General features: G+C 33.6%; 1 protein-coding gene across 4 annotated transcripts; it reads left to right on the top strand.

Moving 5' to 3' along the window:
• Positions 1 to 3,038: 3,038 nt before the first annotated feature.
• LOC124362072 lies at positions 3,039 to 24,993 on the top strand. 4 transcript variants are annotated; one of them, XR_006922427.1, is made up of 4 exons: positions 3,039 to 4,409; positions 9,282 to 12,110; positions 16,623 to 16,966; positions 24,769 to 24,993. XR_006922427.1 is itself a non-coding variant. In XM_046816244.1 (3 exons), the coding sequence occupies exons 1-2, from the start codon at positions 15,690 to 15,692 to the stop codon at positions 16,919 to 16,921; spliced, it is 459 nt and encodes a 152-aa protein (XP_046672200.1). In that variant the 5' UTR covers positions 15,675 to 15,689; the 3' UTR covers positions 16,922 to 16,966; positions 24,769 to 24,993. The 4 variants fall into 4 exon arrangements, 1 of the variants encoding a protein (XP_046672200.1); XR_006922428.1 differs by lacking the exon at positions 3,039 to 4,409 and adding an exon at positions 4,427 to 7,102; XM_046816244.1 differs by lacking the exons at positions 3,039 to 4,409; positions 9,282 to 12,110 and adding an exon at positions 15,675 to 15,849.
• The last annotated feature ends 251 nt before the right edge of the window (positions 24,994 to 25,244 follow it).

The following is a 25,244-nucleotide window of genomic DNA, read 5'->3' on the forward strand; positions in this document are numbered from 1 at the left end:
GCCAGCTCAACCTTTTTGTTACACACTGTATAGCCATATGACATCAGATAACATGTAAAAAACTGGGTTTACAGTTTAAAACCGTATTCCGTAATACGGATAAGGTTATTCTATTTACCCACATCTCTGACTGCATTATCTCATTGTAAGTTGTAGGACTTATCGAGTATTCAGTAGCTACAATTATAGATGCGTTATCAGGAATCCTTATCTAAAGGAAACATGCAAGGAAGCTTTTAAGAAAACTGAAACTGTTGACCTTGCCGTGTCTCTACATCCTACAGACAATTTTTTTTGTGTGTGTCTAAATGTGCCATGACACGTGGCCGAGATATACGTTCTTATGGGACAATAGGCCGAGATACCTACCGAACTGGAAGTCACAGGGCGGGGGTTTACGAACACTTGCCTTCGCAGGCAGGAGTTCGTTTTCTCAACAAGTTGCCAAATTCAATCAAAAATGCCCCAACGCCCAAGGCGTTAAAAGCTCGTTTAAAACGCTTTTTAGCTCAAGCATTTTATAGTGCTGACGAGTTTATGGCATTCGACTGGGTGACCGCACACTTGGAACACTGACAACCGGCGTTGGAAAATGGGAAAATTGGCATGAGTGAATGTGGTGCGACTGAAATTTCTGTATGTTTGACAGGTCTCAATGTGGAGTGATTGTTCCAAATTATAGAAAACTTGACTATTGCTATACATTTTTTGTAATGTTCTGGCAAAATAAAAATGATTTGATTTAATATATCTGGACAGTTGAAAGTCCCGAGAATCCCCAACATCGGTTAAGGGCAAGACAGATTTTCTCTCCACGGTGTAATTGATAATTGTCCCTTTAAAAAATAGACGATGCATATTTTTAACCCAAAATACTGCGTTGTAAATTATAAATTACCCGTTTTTGACCTCAATTTAACAATCATAACTAATTTGTAATGGGTCATTTAATATTAGACAAGATATTTATTATAGACCTTAATGATAGTAACTTTAATTGGAATAACCCCAATAAGAAACTTCTTGGTTGGTTTTATGAAAATTATGTGCCAAGTTCTTTTTTATTTACTTAGGTCAAAAAGTTGAGGAACTACTAGTTTATTTCCTTACATATAACCCTTATAACCTTTGCGGTTACTTTCAGAATTATAGGAACTCCAGGCTAGGCATGGTTCTTGGTTGGAGCGTCTAATATGTCAGTCATGTGAACTTGGAAAAGGAGAGGTATACTTTCTTCACCGACTCCAACAGTCATTCTTCGCAGAAGACTAAACCTAAATTCTATACTAAGTTACCTCCATTATACTTCACCGAATAAACTGACTTGGATATTTAGGTGTCTACTAACAGCTCCTAGCTAATGACAACTGTTAGGAAGTCCCCTTGGACCAAACCCCCTTACTTCGAGCCATATCAGGAAACTAACTGGAGGAAGGACATTTCATAAGAAGTGTTGCCAAAATGTGGGCTGTCGAATAACAAAAATACTCCTGAACTCGGTTACGGTCACGGGAATCCATTCATTTATTTTTCTACCATAGATTTTTTTAACGGATTTTACAAATAGATACAGCATAGAATTTGTACAAATCTTCAAACTGCAAAGCATAATATTAGTTGGTACAGGTATTTTGTAAATATTATTATCAGTCAGACAAAGTTTTTAGTTTAACACAATGTCTGCGTGGGGCGCACACTTAACTCTTGTCGCTGTCTTGAAGTCTGTACCAGACCTTATCGTAGTGAAGGTGTGAAAACGCAAACAAATTTTATATTTTACGTCTACTACAAATTTTAAAAATTTAACTAATATATATCATTAAAAGGTCTGTGGTATTCCACAGGAATTTATTTTAGGCCCAGTATCTTTATTTTATGAAAATGAGCTTGAGTCCGTTGGTGATTTTGGAAAAAAACCGTTAGGCTTTTACCTTGGATAAGCGTTTTCATAGCATAAATAGTTCTCAAGAGAGCCTAATATAATTAAAACGTTTTTTTTAATTGATCCCTTTATTCTTGTTTACTGAATAAAGTTGTTACATAATTAGTAAAAATCAACTGTAGTAGTGTTGGCAGACGCCATACATCAGTACTACAGATTTAGAAATTTCACTAATATATATACAAGAAGATCTTTCGGCTTCCGCAGGGATCTATTTTAGGCCCGGTTATTTTATTGTATGTAAATGAATAAGATTTGATTGCAGTTTTTCGAAAAAATTACATCTGAATTTGCTTGTGTAATAATTTTATATCTTAAACAGTTTTCCAGATAACCTAATTTAATCTTAAAACTTAGAAAACTCATCCGTAATTTCTTATATTCTCTTATAATTTTGTTGCATAGACCTTTAATGTCACAAGATATGGGTTGGAATTTGAAAATTTAAAGTTTCCCTCTTCTATTCCCCTTTCAAAAGGGGGGGGGGTGACACTATTGTAACCCTAAAAAAAATTCAAAATGTTATTTAATAAGTACGGTGAAGTTTGTACATTAATATCTCAATCCATTTGGGATATATATCTAAGCGTGTCAGGCCTTAATATACACCCTTAGATATGACGGGATATTTGCCCATAACCTTTGCTACGATAGTAGTAGAGATGTTTTGTTCATGTAATTGTGTTGTTTTAGAATTTATCTTTCAAATGGTATCAAAACAAGGTAAGTTGCAATTTGAAAATTTAAAGTAAAACCCCTTCTTCCCTGTGAAAAAGGGGGGGGGATAATTTTATCCTTCATAAAGTCCAAAATAGGTATGGTGAAAATTTTACATCGTTATCTCAATACGTTTGGAATATATCCACGCGTATCAGGACTTAAGGTACACCTTATATATATATATATATATATATATATATATATATATATATATATATATAAGGTCCCGGCGGAGCAAGTACTTTTTGCGATACAATGTTTATTGAAATTAAATAAGGCAATTGCCATTTATACAATTTAACGTATATATATATATATATATATATATATATATAAACATATACATATACACTATTCATTTTTAAATTACTCATAAACAATTTAGGAAGGTTTCGCATGTTCAATAGTTTATAAATGTGAGACTATATCAAATTAAATCACTAAACCTTTAGGATATTCTTTTTTTAGCCTTGTTTTACATAACAAAACGTGCAGTAATACATGGTAAGATTTATTTTATAATACATTCAATTTTAAAGTTATTTATACAATTACTGGATAAAACGGTCTGTTGTGTTTATTTGTCATGACATTTTCAAATTATACAAATAGATTTTTAAACAAATTAAAAATTTTAACTCTAAGAATCTTACAATCAATTATATAATTTTTAACATAATTTTTTATTGGGAAATTTCCGTATTGCCTATACACAATCTAAAAAAGATGTGTATAATATTCGTTATTATATATCAATTTAATGGTGATAGTGGGGAAGATTCACTTACACTCATCCAATAATCTAAAACGACGAACAAAATAAACGCCTACAATGTTTCAATGGACTGCTATATGTGAATTTATGATTTGGTCACCATTAAGATATGTATTTGAAATTGAATCGTACGTTTTAGAACAAGTAATTATCTCTTTGTCTCAATCTAAGTAAAAACAAAGAATTTTCTTTGATAAAATTTTCCTCTTGCAACAGGTTCAGGAAACAATCGCATATAACACTCAATTTTCAGTAAGGTCAAGTCTTTTATCGCACTTGTGTGACCTATGACCTAAGATTTGACCTTGCGTTGGCCTGATTGGTAAGCGGCCAGTGTTCACAACAGTACAACAGCTTATTGTGTACAGTTTCCCTTAGTTTATACTTTGATTTTGTGTTGTATAAATACCGTTAGCTCTGATATACAATGAAGTTTTGTGTAACATTGGTCGTGTATTTGTCGATAACAAGTGCTCCTAGATGCGAAAGTCTTAAAGTTTTTAGTACAACGGACAATTTACTTCACCCCACAACAACAACGACTGTGACTCCCGTACTTCGGGATTATGACAAAGAAGCATTGACGGCGACAGCATCAACCAGTTCTTTCGGTTACTCCAATCAGCTTCGTCCAGATGATCCAAATGAGTCAACTGATGAGATCAACCGACTGCCACCTTCAACTCCCGACAACCCCTTGACGTCTACACAACAGACAAGCCGTGAGGATGATGATTCATTGATCTACCTTGACAGTGTATCCTGCGTCCCCAAAGAAGAGCAGAGTACGACTCCAGAAAGCGCCGATCGTCCGAACAGAAGATACCCTGTCACCTCTACGACCTCGAGGCCACCCACGAGCCACGTTCCTGTTCCTGTGGATGGTAATAGAAGGATACTTGACGGACCTGTAAAGGTCTGCGGCCCTGGAATGAAGAAGACTGCGAATGGAGATTGCAGGGAACAAGCGAGGTTTGTAATTGTGTTCTTAGATATGAAACTGTAAATTTGTCTTCTTCTTATACACAATCAAACAGTGCCTGTAAACTCTATAGTACTTGACATTATCTTAAGGATCAAAGACCTTTTTAGATTTTTAATAATTTTATGAATTTGGATTAATATAAGTTGTTATAAATGGTATGAAAGAAGTTTTAGAAAACAATGATCAATATTACTACATTTTCATGGGATGAAATCAATCTTATCAATATAATATATAAAGAACTCGTGCAAAACAGTACTCTGCTACTAAAGAAACTACCAGATTTTGGATTCCGGAGGTTTGGGAGAGAGATGGGACATATAACTAATTACCGGTACTTGGAGTGGAGAAGGAATGGGCCAGCGGACTTCTTATCGCAGAGAACAGGGATCTATACTTCTCGTGCGATCTAGCGGTCAGAGTTTGCGATACTGAGCACAATCTTAAGCGCTCAGTTAACAATACGTTGAGTTTCTGTTTACACTCACACTGGTGTCTTTTTTATCATCAGTACCTGCGACCTTGTCAGATACGACTCTTTTGTTTGGGGTAGGCAACAGTTCAAACATTTCTAACAGAAAGCGTAAAACTCCAAAAACTAAAAAAAAAAATAATATTTCGTAACATTTTTAACTAATCTCTTTACTAAAAACAGTACTTTAAGAAGATTATAGTTCAATTTAGTCCAATTGTTCGGGCGCCAAATGTATAACGGTTAAATTTGGTAGGTATAGTTTTATAGTACTATAGAACCCCAAGACACTGGATAGAACAGTAAAGAGGGATAAAGTCTAGAGTTCAGAAGGTTAAGGTGATTTCAAAGTTCGGCTTAGATTCTAATTAGTGATGAAACAGATGCCAAAGCAAATACAGCACCAAGGATAAACGGATAAACAGGCGTTGAACATCGCCGACTCGGGAAAAAGATATAAAGGAAGGGGTCAGCAGGAGGTTCAGACTGTGTTCACACCTAAATGTTCCCTAAAATGATCACGGTTAGTTTGACTCGAGCTCGAAACTGATGAACTCTGGTGCTAACGTACGCCAAGCATCCTAGCGGCTACGAAAAGAAACGATAATTAAATGAAAAGTCAAACTCCTTATAACTAGCAATAAATATCATTCACTGATTGCATCGTTAGTGACTCGGTAAGTAGGGACAAACGCAAGTATAGGAAAGAGAAATCAATATAAAATACGGTTAGTACTTACGTGCATCTTAACGCGTGTATCGTCAGGCGGAGACCGTAAGCCAGTCAGTCTTATATGTTGTAGTACCTAAGCCCACCACTGCAAGGCGCTACGTCGTTGAAGCGATTCCCTGCGGTTTTACGCTGAAACTCCACGGTGGTCGTTTCCTGATCGTGAGTTTAAACACTGGAATCTTCTGCGAAGTAGTTTCCCACAAGTGGAGTTGTAGGTGACAAACATATTTATATCTGAACTACAAGTATTTCCTTTTCAAAATAAGAATTAAAAAATCCTTATGTGGCCCCCGCAGAAATCAAATTTTACAAGTTAATAATCTAAAGTGACGAACTAGAGAAACGAAAGATTATTCAATGGGCTGTTGTACATGCATTTATGATTCGGTCAGTATTTGGATACGTATTTAATATTGATTCGCACACTCTAAATAAGACATTATATCATTGTCTAAATTTAAATACAATCTAAGAATTTCGCACTTGTAATAAGTTCAGGGATTAGTTGCATATAGTGCTCAATGTTCCGTCAGGTCAAGTCTTTTATCGCATTTATGTGACCTAAGATTTGACCTTGCATTGGTCTGATTGGTAATCGGCCAGTATTCACAAATATAAAACAGCTTATTGTGTGAAGTCTCGCTCAGTTTCTTTTTTTAATTTGTGTTGTATAAGTACAGTTAGTTATGATATACAATGAAGTGTTGTGTAACAGTGATCGTGTATTTGTCGATGACAGGTGTTTCACGAGGAGAAATTTTAAATAGTTTTAGTACAACACGAAATTTACTTCACACATCGACGATATCAGCGATGACAGCCATACTTCCGGATAATGAAAAAGAAGCGTTGTCTGGAAGTACAGATCCTAACAATAACGTGCACAGCTCACAGTTTGATGACGTTCAGCCACACGTTAACGATTTGGATTCAGATCTTTTCCCAACACCAGCAACGCATGAAATGACAAGAAGGAGGATTCAAAGACCGAGCTTCCCAACGATCATCCCACCTCCTGGAGTGATACACCCGGGCATGCCGACGACAACATCAACCAACCCCTACGGTTACTCCAATAAACTCCGTCCAGATGATCCGAATAAGTTCGTCTCCGTTGATTCAGTTCCAGGACAAGAGACTTCGACAACAATTCGACAACCGTTTCATGACTGGCAGCCACCTTCAACTCCTAACAAACAAGTGAAGTCTACTCAGCAGACAAGCCGTGGAGATAATGAAGCACTAGTCCTCCCTGACAGTGTATCCTACGTTCCGGACGAAGAGCAGAGTAAGACTCCAGAAAGAGTTGATCATCTGGACTTTAGATACCTTGTTACATCTACGACCTCGAGTACCCCCGCCGACAAAGACTCAATACTTTATGTTGATACTAGATGGATAATTGACGGACCTGTGAAGTCCTGCGGTCCTGGAATGCTTATGACTGCGAATAAAAGCTGCAGGAAAATAGCGAGGTTTGTTCTTAGATATGTGTTCTTAGACATGCAACTGTAGACTTGTCAACTTCTTCTACACAACTAAACAATGTCTACAAACTCTATCGTTCTACTTAAACTCTCACGTGACATAACCTTATAGATAAAGTTCCTACCTAGATTTTTAATAATGCGAAGAAATGTGTATTAGTACTAGTCGATATACATTAAATGGACAAACTTTTAGAAGATCTCAATATTACTCTTCATTGGATAAAAATACCAATTTTATTAATCTACCCAGACAAATTTTATAATATATCACACGCAAGAGGGACAGTTATAAAGATGCTGCATAATTTTTAAGTTTTCCATAAGTCTAAGACGTTTAGAGTTTTGAGACACGTCTAAAGTTTCCTTAACAATAAACATTATTATTAATCCGAAAGGGAGAAATGCAATCTGATTACGAGTATGACTTAAGTTATAGAAGTCACATAACATACCTTACTTGCCGATGTAAAACAACACCATTTTACATTTGATCGGGGTCTGAAGTGTGTAACTGAGAAATAACTAGATCTACAAGTATATGCATTGACAAATTGTAAGTAAAATACCTAAGGTCTTCATCAACTATTTCAAAACTGATAGTTTTCCCGGTTCACCATGACGAAACATTGACCATACCTCATACCTCATACCATACCTCAATTATAATCTTGAAATATTTCGGCCTTGCTGCTTAATCCTAAAAACTACGATTCTTATTGAAAATAAAAGTTTACTTCCGGTAAAATTAGTTATAACTTACAGTAATAATATATAGCGATATTAAATCAGATAAGATATAAAAAAAATTATTTTACATTTTAAGCCGTATTCCGTAATACGGAGAATAGTTATACTATCTTCCCACGTGTCTGATTGCACTATCTCATTGTAAGTTGGAGGACTCATCGATTATATAGTGGCTACAATTATAGATGACGTTATCAGGAAGTCTTATTTGGACAGTTGAAAGTCCCAAAAATCCCCGACAGTGGTTAAAGAAATAAAAGAAATTTTCCCTCCAAAGTGTATTTAATAATTTTCCCTTACAAAGTAGATATTACATATTTAAAACCAAAATACTGCATTTAAAATGGTAAATCACCCGTAATTTCTTATTGGGCGTCAAGATATCTTTGAGTATCCTCAAAAACAGTAACTGTAATTGGACGAAACCCAATAAGAAACTCCATATTTGGTTTCATGAAGATTATATGCCAAGTTCTTTTTTTATCAGTTAGGACAGAAAGTCGAGGAATAACTCATTCATTGCCTTAGACTTAAAAATACCATTCCGATTACTTTCAGAGTTTTGCAAGTTTTGTAGGTGGGTTCGCAAGCCTACCCATGAGGGATTTCGTCCCTACCCACCTTGACTGAAGAGGCAGCGTTCATGGGGATTCCATAATGTTACACAGGTGTTTGCAAGCCTACTTATGAGGGATTTCGTCCCTACCCACCTTGACTGAAGAGGCAGCGTTCATGGGGATTCCATAATGTTACACAGGTGTTTGCAAGCCTACTTATGAGGGATTTCGTCCCTACCCAGCTTGACTGAAGAGGCAGCGTTCATGGGGATTCCATAATGTTACACAGGTGTTTGCAAGCCTACTTATGAGGGATTTCGTCCCTACCCACCTTGACTGAAGAGGCAGCGTTCATGGGTATTCCATAATGTTTTCACGGTGTTTGCAAATATACCAAAGAGGGATATCGCCCCTACCTACCTTGACTGATGAGGCAGCGTACATTTTCTTGGTACTTGATTTTAAAAACCAATGATTAGCAAGTCTTATGGTGGGTTTTATATACACTGATAACCTATTTAGTAATAGAGAATGATTTAACAAGAGTAGATCTCATAGTCTTGAAACTATTTTCCCCTGCTCACGAACGTTTACTATCAGTTGTTGCAAGCTATGTTCAATAGACTTGTTTAAACATAACATGAGTAACAATTGCAAAAGTCTTTATTTTTAAACGGACTAAATACCAACATGAATAAAACAAGGTAGTGTGTGTCCGTATGCGAATGTGGTATAACCAGACCGCAGGGTGACGTCATACTCAGCCGTCAGTCAATCCATTGACGAGGTAGTCTGGTTCTGCAACGCTCGCAACTCCGTACGTGGAAGTGGCTGACACCTTCTGTTTCTTTATGTTCCAGAAAGTGACGTCATCAGACCAGGCCAACATCCTGCTACAAGATCCTGATAGCGGCAAGGACACAGTTTAAACGTCATTTAATTTATTTCAAATAACATGTTTAAAATATAGAGTACCTATACTTGTGAATATATATTTGTTAATAAATGTTGTTTTGGTTGAATCCCTCATTCCTTAAATTTCAAAGTTAGTCTCGCTAAAAAATGCAATTTTGAAATGAAACAGCAGAAAGAGTTTGTGTAGCTGGAACAGACTAAGTAAAATATTTCAAAATATTCATTGGAAATAATAAAGGATGGTTGAGTCCTTTTTTAGTTTTGGTAATTGGCTGAGCTTTAGCGAAGAGCCGGAAAATGTCAAGATACCTCGAGACTTGACATTTTCCAGGAACCCTTCTTTCTGTTCTGTAACACGATGATGGTGCTTGTCACTCCATAGTATTTGGCTGAGCGTTAACGATCATCTTTACATTTGTTATATTGGCAACCATGTTTGCAACGAGAATATCACAAAAGTCCATTTGGCTGAGCGTTAACGATCATCTTTACATTTGTTATATTGGCAACCATGTTTGCAACGAGAATATCACAAAAGTCCAATGCACAAATGTTCCTTAACTCAGAATCAAATCATAAAGTGACATTTACCATCATTGAAATAAAGTTTCTTTCAAAATTTCAAATTTATAGGTTAATTTTTCTCGGGATATCGTACGGACAGCAAGACATAACCTGGGATTTCCCCAACCGCTCAAGTAATAGGTTTCGCTAACGCTCAACCAATAAATTTGAAATAGTTATTTTGTCACACAATAAAAAACAAAAACTGTTCAAAGAAAAAGTAAATCATTGGTACAAAACTTATTATTAGGTACTGTAGTGTAATTAGTGTTGTGTGTCATCAACTATAGACTTGTTGAAAGGAGCCGAAATAAAAGACGGATTAGTTCGGTTAATAAGGAAATTCCACTCAAATTGTGTAAACACCGATAAGATAACATTCTAGGCTGACTACACGCTGATAATTGAGACATGTGTCCTCTCAGCACGTACTCGTACTTGTCAAGCAATTGGTAATGTTTGTACATGTACAGCACGTCTACTGTAGTACTGTATGTATGGTATACTAGATTGGCTCCAAGTTATTGGCGCTATAAACTAGGGGTTGAAACATAAACTATTAAATTTTGAATAAAAGAAAATTTTAATTATTAATGATGAAATAGAACTCTGGAATTACAATTTGAAGTCTTAACACAGTTTAAGCCACACCTTGTTGTGTAAGATGGAGTGGTCATAATTAATTAATTATATACGTATATATTTGCGCCACATTTTGCATGAATATTACAATTTCTGTATTTTTATTCTGTAATCAAAACTCTTCTTGGGGCACGATAAAATACCCATTAGTGGTTATTATTACCTTCCATTCTGATAATTTTTAAGATATTTATTAACTATGGATGGTTTAAAAAAATAATAGAAATTTGTACAATTCTCATCCGCGGATATTGGACGTTTTTCAAGGCATATCAAATATTTCTTAGATAAAGCACGATGTATAAAGTAAAACCTAGTCAAATCAAGCAATTAAACAAGGTCAGGTGATTATTTTTTAGTGTGGTTGAAAAATGACTTAGGCTACTAAGGCATTGAAGGTGAGGTGAATAAAGTCGAATACTATACTAAGTAGTTTTAGAACATCGCCATTATTGCAAATACAAATTTTTATCAACCTCACTTACTTCGTATACAAGGAGTGCCATATGAGCAAAGACCACATTAAACCAAACTGCAATTTAATTATCGTTTTGGTTTTGAATTATACTTTGTTACAGCATTGATCCATTATATAATATACAATTTTTACATTGAAATTATCGACTAACGTATATAGTTAACTAGTTGTTTTTACGATTATTTACGAAGCTTGTACTAATTTCCACTTATGAAGTGCTTGTGTTGTTTTAGTCCTCTCACAAATAAATATAAAATTAATTAACTTGGCGGCCAAAAGATTGTAAGATTAATTAATAACGTGACGACACGGAGCTTAATTCATAAACAAATTATATATTTTTATTAGATAAACTGTGAAGTTAAATGAATGGATCTGTTACGACTGTTGTCATGAATATCTTATGTGTCGAAAAATTAATATTTTATTAGCAATGTTTCAACACAGATGATAACTGGAAAAGTTAGGTTGTAATACGGAATAAACGGCCTAGTTGTGGATTTGTTCAGTGATTTCCTAGAAGAAGCTGATGTCTAGCTAGCAATCACTTAGGTTAAACAAGGAATTTTAATCAATTATAAGTTATAGTTAACTGTGTGATTGAACCAACTGTAACAGGCAGTATTTTGTACCCTTACCTAAATGCCCTTATGGGACCACATGTATTTTTGCATTTATTGTCTAAATGCAAAACAAACAGTGTGTACTGGCAGTTTAATGAATTTTTCTAAAATACAAAAACTTTTTAGAAAGTAGTTCCTTAATTGTCCATTTTCTACAGAGTCTTCCCCGGAATCTCCAAAAACGATGACAATTCCCCCCCCCCTTCCCTTGAGGACGCGAGTGACTGATTTCCATTCCCATTAATCTAAATTCTATCTTTATTACCAGGCATACTAGCGCTGTTCCAGGAGGCCGGAGCTATTTTGGTACGCGGTAGATATTTATACGGATGACTTGTTATCATCTCGGGTCTTATCGCCATAGCTAAGTTACACCACTCATCTTGCGCTGTAGATCGTCACTAGGACAGCCGCTTCTCCACAGATACTGTTCGTGACACCTGCGAGATACTACATACACTCTACAGGTTTGTTTTGACTCTTTTTTAGAACTCAAATAGTAGTAACTATCCTCAAAATTAAGAAACTGTAGTTAACTAATTTAATACTCAAATTGTTGCGAATATTTACACATTGTTCCATTGAAACAAAAATTTAAAACTCCTCGAATAGTAAGTAGCCTATTTAAAATTAACATAGTAGGCTAAACATGTAGGTTTATGTATTTCTAGTAGGCTATATTAATAAAGTCAGATTGTGTAATAAATGCATATAATTGTATATGGCCGATTAATAACACACAACTTGTGCGTTTTGGACCACTTGTGGTACTGAATATCTGTAGTGATTAGTTCAAATTACTTTTGATAAACAATAAATCAAACACATTTATTCCTAGAACTGTCTTCTAAATCCCAATATGTTTCAATACGGTATACTGATTTACCATAATGGTTTCCGCTAAAAATGTATACATTTTATGAAAGTATGGAATATGTACAAGTGTTCAAAATAGCCACCAAATAATTACTCCACGGTATAGTATTTGAGGCCTATAAGATATATTTATCATCAGATTATCATCTTTTTGTTAACGTGGCCATTACAGATAACATTTATTTACGGTACAGTATATTAAAAATGAATCCTACTGTTTTACTCAGATAATGCGAAATACTTTATTCCTTAAAAGGAAAAAAATATTAACATATATATATATATATATATATATATATATATATATATATATATATTATTATATATTTTTTTTTAATAAATATTGTGTTTACGTAAACCTGTTTATTTTTAAGATATGATGAACCGTGTTTTTCTTTGAATATGAGATATTGACACTATTTAGTCCCATAACTGATGATAAGCCGAAAAAGTGCCATTAAGCAGATAAGAGTAAACCTCTCAATTATTCTCATTATTTTGGAACGAAACGTTATTTCTTATCACATTTACTCGCACACTGTTGTGAAAGGGACAAAAGCCGTTAAAAGTAGATGATAAGACTGTAGTCGATAGTAATGTGTAATGGAAAAATAATAACCGACGCTATTCAATGTTACTCTTTTCTTAGAAAAGAGATTTCCCGCTTGCTGGAAATGTTTTTAGACCTTGCTCTTTCTACTTCAGTATTTATGCACAAAACTGTGTGTGCTGTGTTCGGAACAGATTATTTTCCACCTGTGAGAGAACGTTTAAGTAATTAAAAATATATGAACAATGTTTTCAATTACAAATACATTTCACAATCATGTTTATGATATATGAACTACCTGTTAAATCAATACTCATGATTGGGTATTTGCCTTACATAGCTTTATAAAATATAACTCAGGAGTCTGTTCTTTTTAATGATTTTGGGAAACTATTAATATAATAGCTCTTAAAAAGTTACAGTAAAGAAAAAAAGGATTGAGATGTGGATATCGTTATATCGTTACAACAGAGTATGGAAGGGTCCGACAAAAGTACCGAAAGAATTATAGCCTAGGTGGACAGTTGGCCAACCATTCTTTTGCCATTAGATCGCAAAATCATTAGAGTTTTTCTTGGACTCAAGTTCTAAGTGTTTAAGATCTGTCTTTTAAGAGATCGCACAGGCGGTAAACCAGACCTTTTGACCCAGAAATTAAAAGGGTTCTTTATAGGACCAAGAGAAATTTTAAGCTCTTCAATAAGGCTCTGCGGATTAATGTATAAAAATATGAATTATCTTCATTTAAATAAAACACACTAACAAGCTTAAGTTGTTAAATAATGCAGATTGAGTGATCGTTGTTCGGATTTACCAACACGTTTTTGTGACCACTAAAAATGAATTACTCTGCGGTCTTGGCACTTAAGAGGAATATTTTTCCCAAACACTTATTGGTGTACTATGCGGGCAGGCACTTGTCTTCAACAAGGGTTAACACTGAAGAGTGTGTCTTGTTTCTTTCAATTGAGAGATATCACTGGGAGTGCCTCGGGATTCTTAATGAGTCCATTGTTTGTTCTGAGAACAGTTAATAGTAATTTTTTTCTGACCAATGGTGCTCTTGTTAATGTTTTGAATTATGAAAATGCTTAGGTTATGTCAGATGCAGCTATTATTGCCCACTTTAAATCTATACATTTTTCAGACACATTTTAATTTGAAACTAACTCCAAACGTCCAAATGATTCGCAACAGTCCATAGTACAAAAACTTCCAACATGTCAATTTTAATTCGATTAATTTAAAGAGTGAATTTAAACATAAAGCCAAGCTGTGTCTACGTCTAAATTGTCAGATAATTTTAAAATTTGAATATCCCCAGATAAGTTTTCGTAATAAATTGATTTTCGACTTATTAGTTATCTAAAAAGGACTATGGGACTTATGTTGAAAATATTTTAACTAAGAGGGTATTCATGAGTGACGCAGCTAATGAGGAGCTAATTTGTACTTCGTCGCGTTCAAACAATGACTCAAGAGCCAAGTCATCTTTCGCGTAGTTATTCACGTTAGTGTGCTAATAGGCACTAGCTCTCTCGTACTCTGAGTTTGTTTTGGACAGTGGTGGAGTACGATGAGGTACCTGGGAAATGGGGAACCAATTTAATTTTCAAACCATAATTATAATGTTTACTGTACATTTTTCTTTTATACACCTTAAATTTGTTATCCATAATTACGGAGTATTGAAGTTAGAGTATTAAAACACTTTTGCAATGCAGCCATCTTCATTTTAACACCATAAAAGTAAATTTTATCCTCAAACTTTACTACTTTCTCATTTTTAATCATAGAATGATGTGAGGTTAAAAAGGTGCAATTAATACAAATCCAAACGTGTTTCATATTTTGTATAGTTATATATATTAGTTATACAGAGAAAATGTATCAAAATGCATTTCATAGTTTTAATATTATCAAAATAATCAAAAAGTATTTGGATGCGGACCAATGAGATTTAAAAAATGAGACTTTTCCCCATAATACTATGATCATTAGTGATTCTTCTGTAAAAGGTTTTTGAAGTTTTTTGCTTTTCTTATAGAAATAAAGGAATTTAGGAAATAATTATATTAAGTAGCGTACCAAATTATAAAACTATACCAACCAATATACAAATGTATAGGCTATTATAATATATCTGGAATCTATTTTAGAGAAACCAAAATGGGAGATTAAAGAAACGATTTCACCTACAAAATAAACATTATCCTTCCTCAGAGCAAATTTAACACTATAAATTAACGTCAACCAGAATTTTGTATTTTAACAATTTTTCTGAATATACAACGGTGGCAAATGTCCGAAATCCTGGTATCCTTTTTTGCAATTTAAATAGGAATAACTGTTTGGAATATGGGATGAACATCGTACACTCCTTAACTTATTTGGAGGTCTATTAATTGCTGAATTATTAGTGTAGAAAATCAATCATTGATAGGCCTATAAACAGATAGGATTTTTTTTTTAGTTCATAACTCTTTGTAAAAATCTCCAATTATAAATTAGGAATTTTTAAACCCGTTCCTCGTTCATGATAGGTAAAATTGAGATAACCTTTTCATTTTCCTCCAAAAATATTATTACAGTTATAAATATTTTCCCCCCACTTACAAAAATGAAGACAAAGGTAGTGCACCGGGTTCCAATAGACATAGCTACGGCCCTGCAAGTCAGGTATAAATGCTACCTTCCATCCTGGACGCGCTGTCCGCAGTTTAGTCGTGTTTTCGTTGCGTCCGGCGTTTCTCTTTTACTGATAGTACTGCGAGTGGAAGGTAAACAAACTATGTAACTATGTTTTTCTCAATAAAAGGAATGTAGTTTTAGAATGCTCAATTGCCAGTGCTTTTCTTATCAGGCGTTTTACACAATTTATAAAATTTTTTTAGTGAACGATTTAATTGACGAATGCGTAAGTAATAAATTATATCTAAATGAAAGTGTTTATTTTTATTGGTTAACATTTAGAACAGGTAATTTGATTGGTTTCCATAAAATGTTCTATCATAAATTGTAAAAAATATTTTATACATTAACAGTATACAAATAAAAATTGTAATTAATTACATAAAGTTAAGTAAATTATGACATTTTACAATGGATTTTAAAAACATTATTCTATAAAGTGGCTTTAATATTCACTACATCATCCCTTTAGTTTTATCCAAATACAATGCAAATAAATACTGTATTTTGCAACTGTATTTTTCAAATTTCAACTTATACATTTCCTATACGTTTTATCAGGACTATCTAGCTAACAGTACAGTTTGGCAAGTTGCTGGTGTAATGATTAGGTGTAACTAATTTTAAAACAATATAACGTGTATAGCTATTATTATTATTTCTCACGATCACGATCATAGTTCAAATATAACAATAAGGTGTTAGGAGAAAAAAACCTAAAAGCTTTAAAACACACTAATATAAGGTTAATATAAATCCAAAAATGATAATTTAATGTAGCAAAGAGAGGAGTAAAAATTTGTTTTACCAAATGTTTATATGCTATGTACAAATTGCCGAAAAGTCACTATTTACTTTATAGTTTCCAGATTTAAGGAAGAAAATGTCGCCCAACACAACTCTACGTGGAAGCCCATGTTTTTATATGCTCCTGGCCCTCTCCATGTTCTCGCTGGCACTCCACGGCGAAGGCTACATTTTGAAGGTGGTCGGATACCAGAACAGGACCCACTGGACCCAGATCCTAGGGTCCCCGGCGGCTCCGAACAGCACACCCGACTACGTGATAGGGCCTCAGATCATCGACGTGCCCGAATACACGTACTATCGTCCCGTGGTATGTCCCGCGAATCAGAGGGCAGACGAGTCAGGACGCTGTAGGATAGTTTGGCCTTGAGGATTGCAATCGCAAAGTGTCATTGTAAAGTAAGTATTGATTTCATTTAACTATTAACTGGGAAATACACATTTTCCAGATTTGTATATAGCTTTTGATATAAGGATGTACTGTAACGTTTTACGCAATATACAGAATGTTCCATAACTAATTGCTTGCTAGTTATATAGGAAATAACCGATATGCAGAAGGTAGTTTATTAATGTCGACTGTTTCACGAAGAGAAATACTGAAACATTTTAGCATGAAAACCTAAAGCGTAATTTTAAAGGAAACTTTTCAGTTGTCTAAAAACTAAATAGTAATTTGGTAAAGTTAGTTCAAACCAAAACTGTAATCAATCCACATATTTTTATTTAACAGAATAAAAATAATTGTAAATGAAATAGGAGATGGAAATAGAAAAAAAGTAGTTTAAAATTTTAAGTTTTTTCTCTTCAACCTTTAACAGTTTTCTTCGATCTTCAGAACAAGCTGTTTCAAGGCCTTTTAAGAATTATTTTAAATTAGGTTGCTGATAGAGATAGAGAGAGAGTATTTTGGATTTAAAAACACTATTTGTTTTAGGTCATTTTTTAGGCCTGGGAAATCGACTAGCAAACGAATTACGTTTCATATATTTTATAAAAGAACATAAGTTGCGGATAATTTAAAAATAAATTCGTTATATTTACACAAGAAAATATAAAGAGAATCTGTTAAGGGGGAGTTTTATTATGATATAAAGCTTTAGTCCGGAACTTTCGTATCACATAACTTCAAGCTTATAGAGTTCAAGTTCGGAGCACATCCTTGAAAAGTTTATATACTCTTACCAATACATATACCTTCCCAAAACTGCACAACCCATGTTTCCCTATTTTTTTCAATTACTGTTACCATGGCTTATAGAAATACTATGACATTTTATCTCTTTATTTGCTGGTAGGTACTGAGTGTGTAAAGTAAAATAGATACATTAAAGGGTGTTGTTACTAAATATATATGTACAATACTGTTACGAGTTAATGTGTTGAAATATTTAGTATGAAATACTATTTCTATAAGAAATATCTATCTTGGGCAATTAAAAAACATCACTATAATGAGATAAACCTACGAAAACCTCCGTTTTTCTGCAGCAAGCTTGTGTGTTTTTAATTTTCCTGCGACACGAGGAGTGGTTCACGATAATTTTAACGTCCATTCCTTACTTCCAAAATGACAAAACCTGCGAAGAGCTAAGAGAGCATTGATGGTATTTATTTTTACTGTAAGTCAGGTAGTCCTAAGCCTTTCCAAGTTTCCTGCTGAATAAGTTTCCCCATGTCATCCCATTAATCTATTACTGTATATTAAAAGTGACGTAGATAACATCGAGCTGTTTTATCTATAGTCTGTATGTTATTGCATTATAAAATAGTACATTTATGTCCTCACTTTAACATTTTCAATTTCATGCGTTAAAATATAAATTATAAAGAATGGGTTTACCATCTCATAGACAGACTGAACTAGATCGTTAGAAAAATATAATTATATTTGACTCTAGACAATCACACGCTAGAATTTATGTTCGATTGCAAATTGTACACACTCTTGTTGAACAGTATGACCCTTGCGACGTTTTCTATTCTCTTCAAATATTTCAATTAAAATTTATTGCACAAGTAAAATGGGTTACCAATTTCTATATTAGTTACAAACATTATAAAAATATTACAAATGCAGCTCGTTTACGAGGGGAATGAGTACGTAATCACAAACAAGCATTTATAGCATTATGCCTACGAAGATTTGTTGAATTAGTATAAACATAAGTGCTATTCATAAACGTGAGTCGGTGATGCGGATGAGAATCGCAAAGGAACAAAAGAGAATTCCGATCTATTGTGCTGTGTAGGGGGAACATCTGGTTGCTGCGGGACAAGCGGTAGATCAGCTGTTCGTCTCGTCTCTCAGCTGGCTGTTCAAGGTCATACTCATTGTTACCAACATAACCTAACTTCCCTTCTCCCTCGCTCACCAGTCCAGCCAATGCTCCATTGTAAATTCATCTCGTGATGTTAGCGCGGTTGTGGCGATGGTTATGCGACTTCTTGGAGGTTATCCAGCATTTTTTCATGGCGTCCTGCTGTCCTGGATTAGACGGTCTTGATGATGATGATGAGGAAGAAACTGAAAACCTTCTGCAGGACGATAGAATAATGGATCCTCCTGAAAAGAACATCAAGAAAGCGGATTAACGTTTTGTTTTTGTAACTTATTGAGTGCACGTGTTTTATTTATAGAAATTTTTGACACTTGTGTAGTGGTGATTATCAGCTGAATTCTTCGGATAATCTTAATTACCTATAGTTAAGGTAAGAATAATAATAATTTATATGATATAATTGTGGAATTTTGAATTCTAAATTTGCCACATCTTTGTGTCTGTTAAATCCATGATTGTAAAACAGAAACACTACCGGTTATTTTTATAATTTCTTAAATTAATATTAACAAAGAGGCATTAAAAAGCCGTAGAACACACTATAAGGATTTTCTATGATGAATTCAAAATCCGTGTGCATGTTAATTATAGTACTTTATACTCTACCATTGTGATCTTATAGGTATAAATTTAAAAGAATAATTAATAAGAGCTAGTTTTATTAATTCCCTCCATTTTATTGTTAGTTCAATCATAATAACTCCAGAAGAAAATACGTTAAAATGCATTTTAATTAAAATGTTTTGTGTTACTTTTAAAAAGAAATAATTCCTATGCAATGTAAAATTAGAAAAATAAACTTACTCAGGCCGTAGTGAGTTGATATCAGAAGTTATCGAGGAATCCAAGGTTATAAAGAGGTGATGTGGAGCGTGAGCACATTAGCTCGCTTCGCTCGTGATGATAACAGAGCGGATGCTAGAGGCACTGAGCGTATCGTGTTTACAGTTTACGTAACTACTGTCTCTTTCAATTATGATGTTTACTAACAGGTGTACCATAAACACACAAAGTGTACAACATCTAGACAAAGTCACACTGTAGATAATCTACAAGTGGCATGCCTATTGATACATAATCAATAAGTTATATAAATAATAAGTTTTCTACGTTTAAAATTTAAAATTAGTAAATACTACTGCCAGGGCCGTACTCAGATTTGGCCGGAGTGGTAATGAATGTGTTTGTGAATCAATGATTCATGCCACATAAAAAAATCTTTATTACATACTTACTAATTTTGTAATTTTTTACAAAATGTTGTGTAAATGTTACTTGATTTAGAAATATTATTATTATATTAGGGTTAATTGTAAAACAGGGCACTAAATTCACACTTTTGTACACAATGTTACAAATAAAGAAATTTTTCCTCTATACGTTAAAAATGATCAATAAGCTTGCCAGTTATTGTTTTTGTTTCATCTTCTAATTGAAATATTAGTAAGAAATTACATGAACTTACATTGTGTTAGTGTTTGCAACATATGAATTTCCTACTGAATTTGCCATGAATGTTTGAAAATCACATAGGGACAAGAACGTACTCAGGAAAACATTTGGGGGGGGGGGTCCAGACAACAAATTAAAAAGAATGTTCTTTAGGTTATCTAGTTCGTCATTTTCGTGTATGTTTGTAGGTACTTAAAAGTATTTTCGTCCACATAAATTGACTGATTATCATGGAACTTGAATATAATATCATTTTACAATACCATTGTCCATGAGTTAGTTGTGCAAAGTAACAAAAGGGTTCTTAGAAACATAGGGTCTGTTATTAAGTCATGGCCAGTGTTGGCAACTCAGTGATTTGGAATTAATGAATGACGTGGGATTATTTATAACCAGTTGATTAGACACTTTTTAAGAGCACTTATCAGTCAGGCGTAATCAGATTCTCAGTACTTGTCAGAAGAATTCAAGTTTTTGCTCAAAGATGTTCCTTCCGCTAAGTGACATTTTACTTCCAATACGATGGCACAATACCATACTTAAAATATTGTGTTTCCATGTATTTAATTGATAAGTGTCTATATAAATAGATTGTAGAGATTCCTATACACAGGCTACTAATATCATAAGACGTTCACGCCTTCGTGTTTGCATATGAGAATAGGTGAAGGAACATGTTCACAGGGCATAAGTCAATTTCCAGTGATATTGATTTTTCATGCATTCAAAGAACACCCTACCTGAATGAATAAAAGCAATGAGTAAACGCAGATAGATGTATGTGTTAAGTTGATTGGAATTATATGACGCATTTACTATAAATATACTTAATTACATTTTAGCTTTCATGTATATGTTGTTTTGCGCTGACCAGGTGAAAATTAATCTACTTAAAAACTCCATTATGTTTAAATTAACTACACAATTTTGCTTAGAGTTAAACTTAAGTAAGTTTAATTCGACAATGTGATTTGCTCATAATAAAGTAAAAATATATCATGCACCAAATTTAATAATATACTATATGAATGAATATTTAATGTAGTAAAAAGTAGTAAAGTAATCTTATTTTACAAGTCAAAGTTAGGGCTAATAAGCCCTCTCTAACACGTAATGTACGTATAGTTTTAATTCAAAGTTATTACTGAGAGTCTCAAAATTTACAAAAGTATAATTCTATGATGTAGTTCCTTTGTTTTTACGTATTGAACATCGTAGAAAATCTCCACTTTTATCACTTAAATAGTGTCTCAAATATTTGAGGAAGAACTCTAAATATTTTATTTCAAGTGATAAGCTGAAATCGGACGAAACCTTTCAATGCCACAATTTATTTACTAACTTTTGGGCTTTTGTTTAATTAAGCTGCTTCCTTTTATTTTCATCTGAAACATTAGCTCAGGAGAGTTCACCCTATTCACCATGGTTTTCAACCAGCACTGTATGCGATTAATGTATTTGGTGGCCATTGAACATTATATTAGGAACCTTTTCTAATACAGGTAGTGGAGTAACTGTTCTTGCAATCTAAAATAAGGTTCATCTTATTTAAGCTCAAATCTAAATAGTATAGACAGCTATTATTGCAATATTCTATTTTTTTTATAAAGTAAAGTAAATATGAAACTGTTTCACAACAATTTTGAAACATTTGGTTTTGTGTATTAAGATGTTGACGAGTTAACGTTTTACTTTAATAGGTTTTATGAAATTAGTGTAAGGGGTTTGGTAATTGATTTGAAATGGGCTACCATTATGATCTTTAAATCTAATAATCTGACAGCAATCCTTAATTGGTAAACCTTTCCTTGTTTTGAGAGACATTTAAAAACATTAGTGCAGACTATTAAATACTGCCACCATTTCCCAATATGGCTGTTAGTTTTGTTTTGTTTTTTAATATGGAACACTATATTTCATAATTATTTTTGTTAAAATAAGTATTAAAATTTTTTTTATGTTTTTAGCGTTTAACACTAAAAAAAAACACTAAGTTTCCTGTTCACGGGTATGCTCTCGACGGCATCCTGGAGATGGTGGGATATTGAACATAAATTTTTCGTAACACTAGACTCGTTGACCTAAATACTGCCAAAAAGTACTAAAGGTTAATGTAAACATGCTAGTAGACTGGTGCTCCCCTCTCCCGGGCTTCTGCTGTTCGGAGACAATGGACCTAAATTTGACGACCACAGCACAACACCGAATGTTCCCTACGTCGAAAGTTGCAAAACCGCTCCAACGTCAAAAAAATCAACTCAAACTATCCCAGGGCAGCGACGAAAATATCCCACTAATTTACCAAAACTGACCCGGAATGTCCACGCCGAATATTCCTACTTCGAAAATCCGGTTACTAAGTGACATTTCCACTCGGATTCCGTCTGTAATAAAATATCGTGAACTTAACCTGTGCAAGTTATAAATAAGGAGGTAATGCCAGTTACAAATGAGTAATACAAGTTACAACTGAGTAATGCCAGATTTATTTACATTGATGTCTAATTTATTCGTGCAGATTGTTATAATAGTTGTAGGTAGGTTGATAGTGAAGAGAAAGAGGTGTCAACCAAATGATTCAATTTACGAATCTATATTACGATAATCGTGGTATATCCTCAAAGTATTCTACGAATGTAAATAGACATGACGTCAAAGACCGGCTCCGTTGAAATTGTATTAGTCAACAATACAAGTTATAACTATCTAATCAATATTTGTGTTTTCCTTGCAGATATTATAATTAAACATGATATAGTATAGTACACTTTAAATGTATACAATAAGTTCGTTTTCATTCCAAATTTTAATATATCTTTGTTACTCTATCCGTCGTTACTGAAGACTCTCTTTGTTACAGTTTATAATAACAGTCAGAGAGGCCAAACTCCACTTTCAGTACTGATCTGCTTGTAATAAACGTCTATTTATGGTGGTCATAAGCTATGTAATCCAAACGGCATTTCCCGTGGTACTAGCCGTTCTCAAAACATTGACTCCCTGGAATGCGCTCCATAAACCCATTGGATTAAATAAGTTATTTCGGTCATTCTATTTTTTCCGTTTCAAACTTATTTCTTAGTTTAGATAACAAATGTTTCAAGAAACACGTTTCTTGTTCCGGATGTAGACTATTTACACATTACAATGTACATTACTTTTCAGTGAAATGAAATTACTGTAATACATTTAGAGTATTGGTTTGGTTATTACTAAAAATATTAATCTTAACTTACAAATGTATATATTAACTTTTATTCAGTTGTGTGAGTCCGAAGATGTACTCATTGAGTACGAAAGGCCTCACAAAAATAAAAACTTTATATTATTGGAGAGTTTGTTTAAGTTAATATATAATTTCCAATAAGACAAGAGCTTCAAGAATGTTACAAATGTATTTATTTACGTAATTTGATAATGGAAGCTTATAGGTTACCTGTGCATTATGTACACACTAAATACATTTTTCAGTTATTTAAAAGTAATATATTTGAAGAATTAATGTAAATATTAATACAAAAATAACATTAAACTACGAAAAATCTATTTAAGCGCCTTCGCGCGGGCCGCGAGGACAGTTGATGCAACCCGCATGAAACTAGACATGTTCCCAGTAAAGGTAGTAAAATGAGTTTGTCCCATTAGACCTGTACTGTGGAACCGAATATGGAGAGTGATCATTTGAAAACTTCAAACTCGTATTAAAAGATTTATAGCCAAAGTATTAAAATTCTCTAAAGAGGAGTGTATAGTACTAATTAGGGGGGAAAAAATATTTTCAAAATGTGGGTGTTCACCCCCATACCACCTGTACCCAAAGTCAAAATTTTGAAATGGCAACATATACTTTGTGGCACCTCAAATTGAAGCTCATAAAAATGCTGTATTTTGGTTAAAAAAAATGTAATCGGCCAAGCCGTTTGGTATCAGCAGCCAATAATGTAATTTCTTACACAACAATAATTAGTCTAGTAACTACTGTACTACTGCTAATAACAACAACATTTCTCACAGAATACTGTTGTAAATCCTTTGTAAACTTCAAATCAAATGTTCAAATTGATAGTCATTGTTGTTCTTGCAAAAAAATAACCTGTTTTCAAATTATTGCTTAACCTTTCTAAGTTCTAAGATTCTCTGGTTAAGCATGTGCACTCAGCAGTGATCCTGTTTATCAAGTTTTGGACACCAGTGGGATGTGTTTTAAAAATTACTGATTTCAAGTGACCCCACAAAAAAAGTCTCGAGACCTCGTGTATACATGTTTTTGATCGGATGAAATGGAATTTTGTTGGCCACTTATTATTATTTGTATTGTAATATTCTTATTTATTTCATTCATAACCTGCTTAATTATGAATTTCAGTCATTTTCAGTTCTTTTCATTATTATTATTATTTGTTCCAGATGATGGAATCTCCCACCTTCCCCCCACCAGAAGTCAAGATCTGAAGATTGACATCCGGTCCGCAGCAAGAGTGCCGCTTCTTTTTCTCACTTTTCTATCTACCTTTGTACTTGTTTGTTCCTCACTGTTTTTGGATTGTTGACTGGTGGATATGTCTCAGACAAGACTCGTGTGACTTATTTTAAGTTATTAACTTATTTTAAATAAAGACATGATGAAACTGTGTTAGCTCATGATTTCAATGAAACATAGTTTAGTTGCTTTAATCGAGAGCTTTGTTATTTAAAAATTTACGTTAGCGTTGATCTTGTATTAATATTATTATACCTTTTCAAAATTGAGAGTTCTATTTTTTTCGAATTAATTAGGAAAATCTGTGCTTTTTACCAGTGACTGCATTTCAAGAATGAAGAATCTTTATTTCTAAAGTACATTACAATCATTTGTTAACACAAAAGTATCACACATAAATAGA

The sequence above is a fragment of the Homalodisca vitripennis genome, chromosome 5 (genome assembly GCF_021130785.1).
Source record: "Homalodisca vitripennis isolate AUS2020 chromosome 5, UT_GWSS_2.1, whole genome shotgun sequence".
Taxonomy (NCBI): domain Eukaryota; kingdom Metazoa; phylum Arthropoda; class Insecta; order Hemiptera; family Cicadellidae; genus Homalodisca; species Homalodisca vitripennis.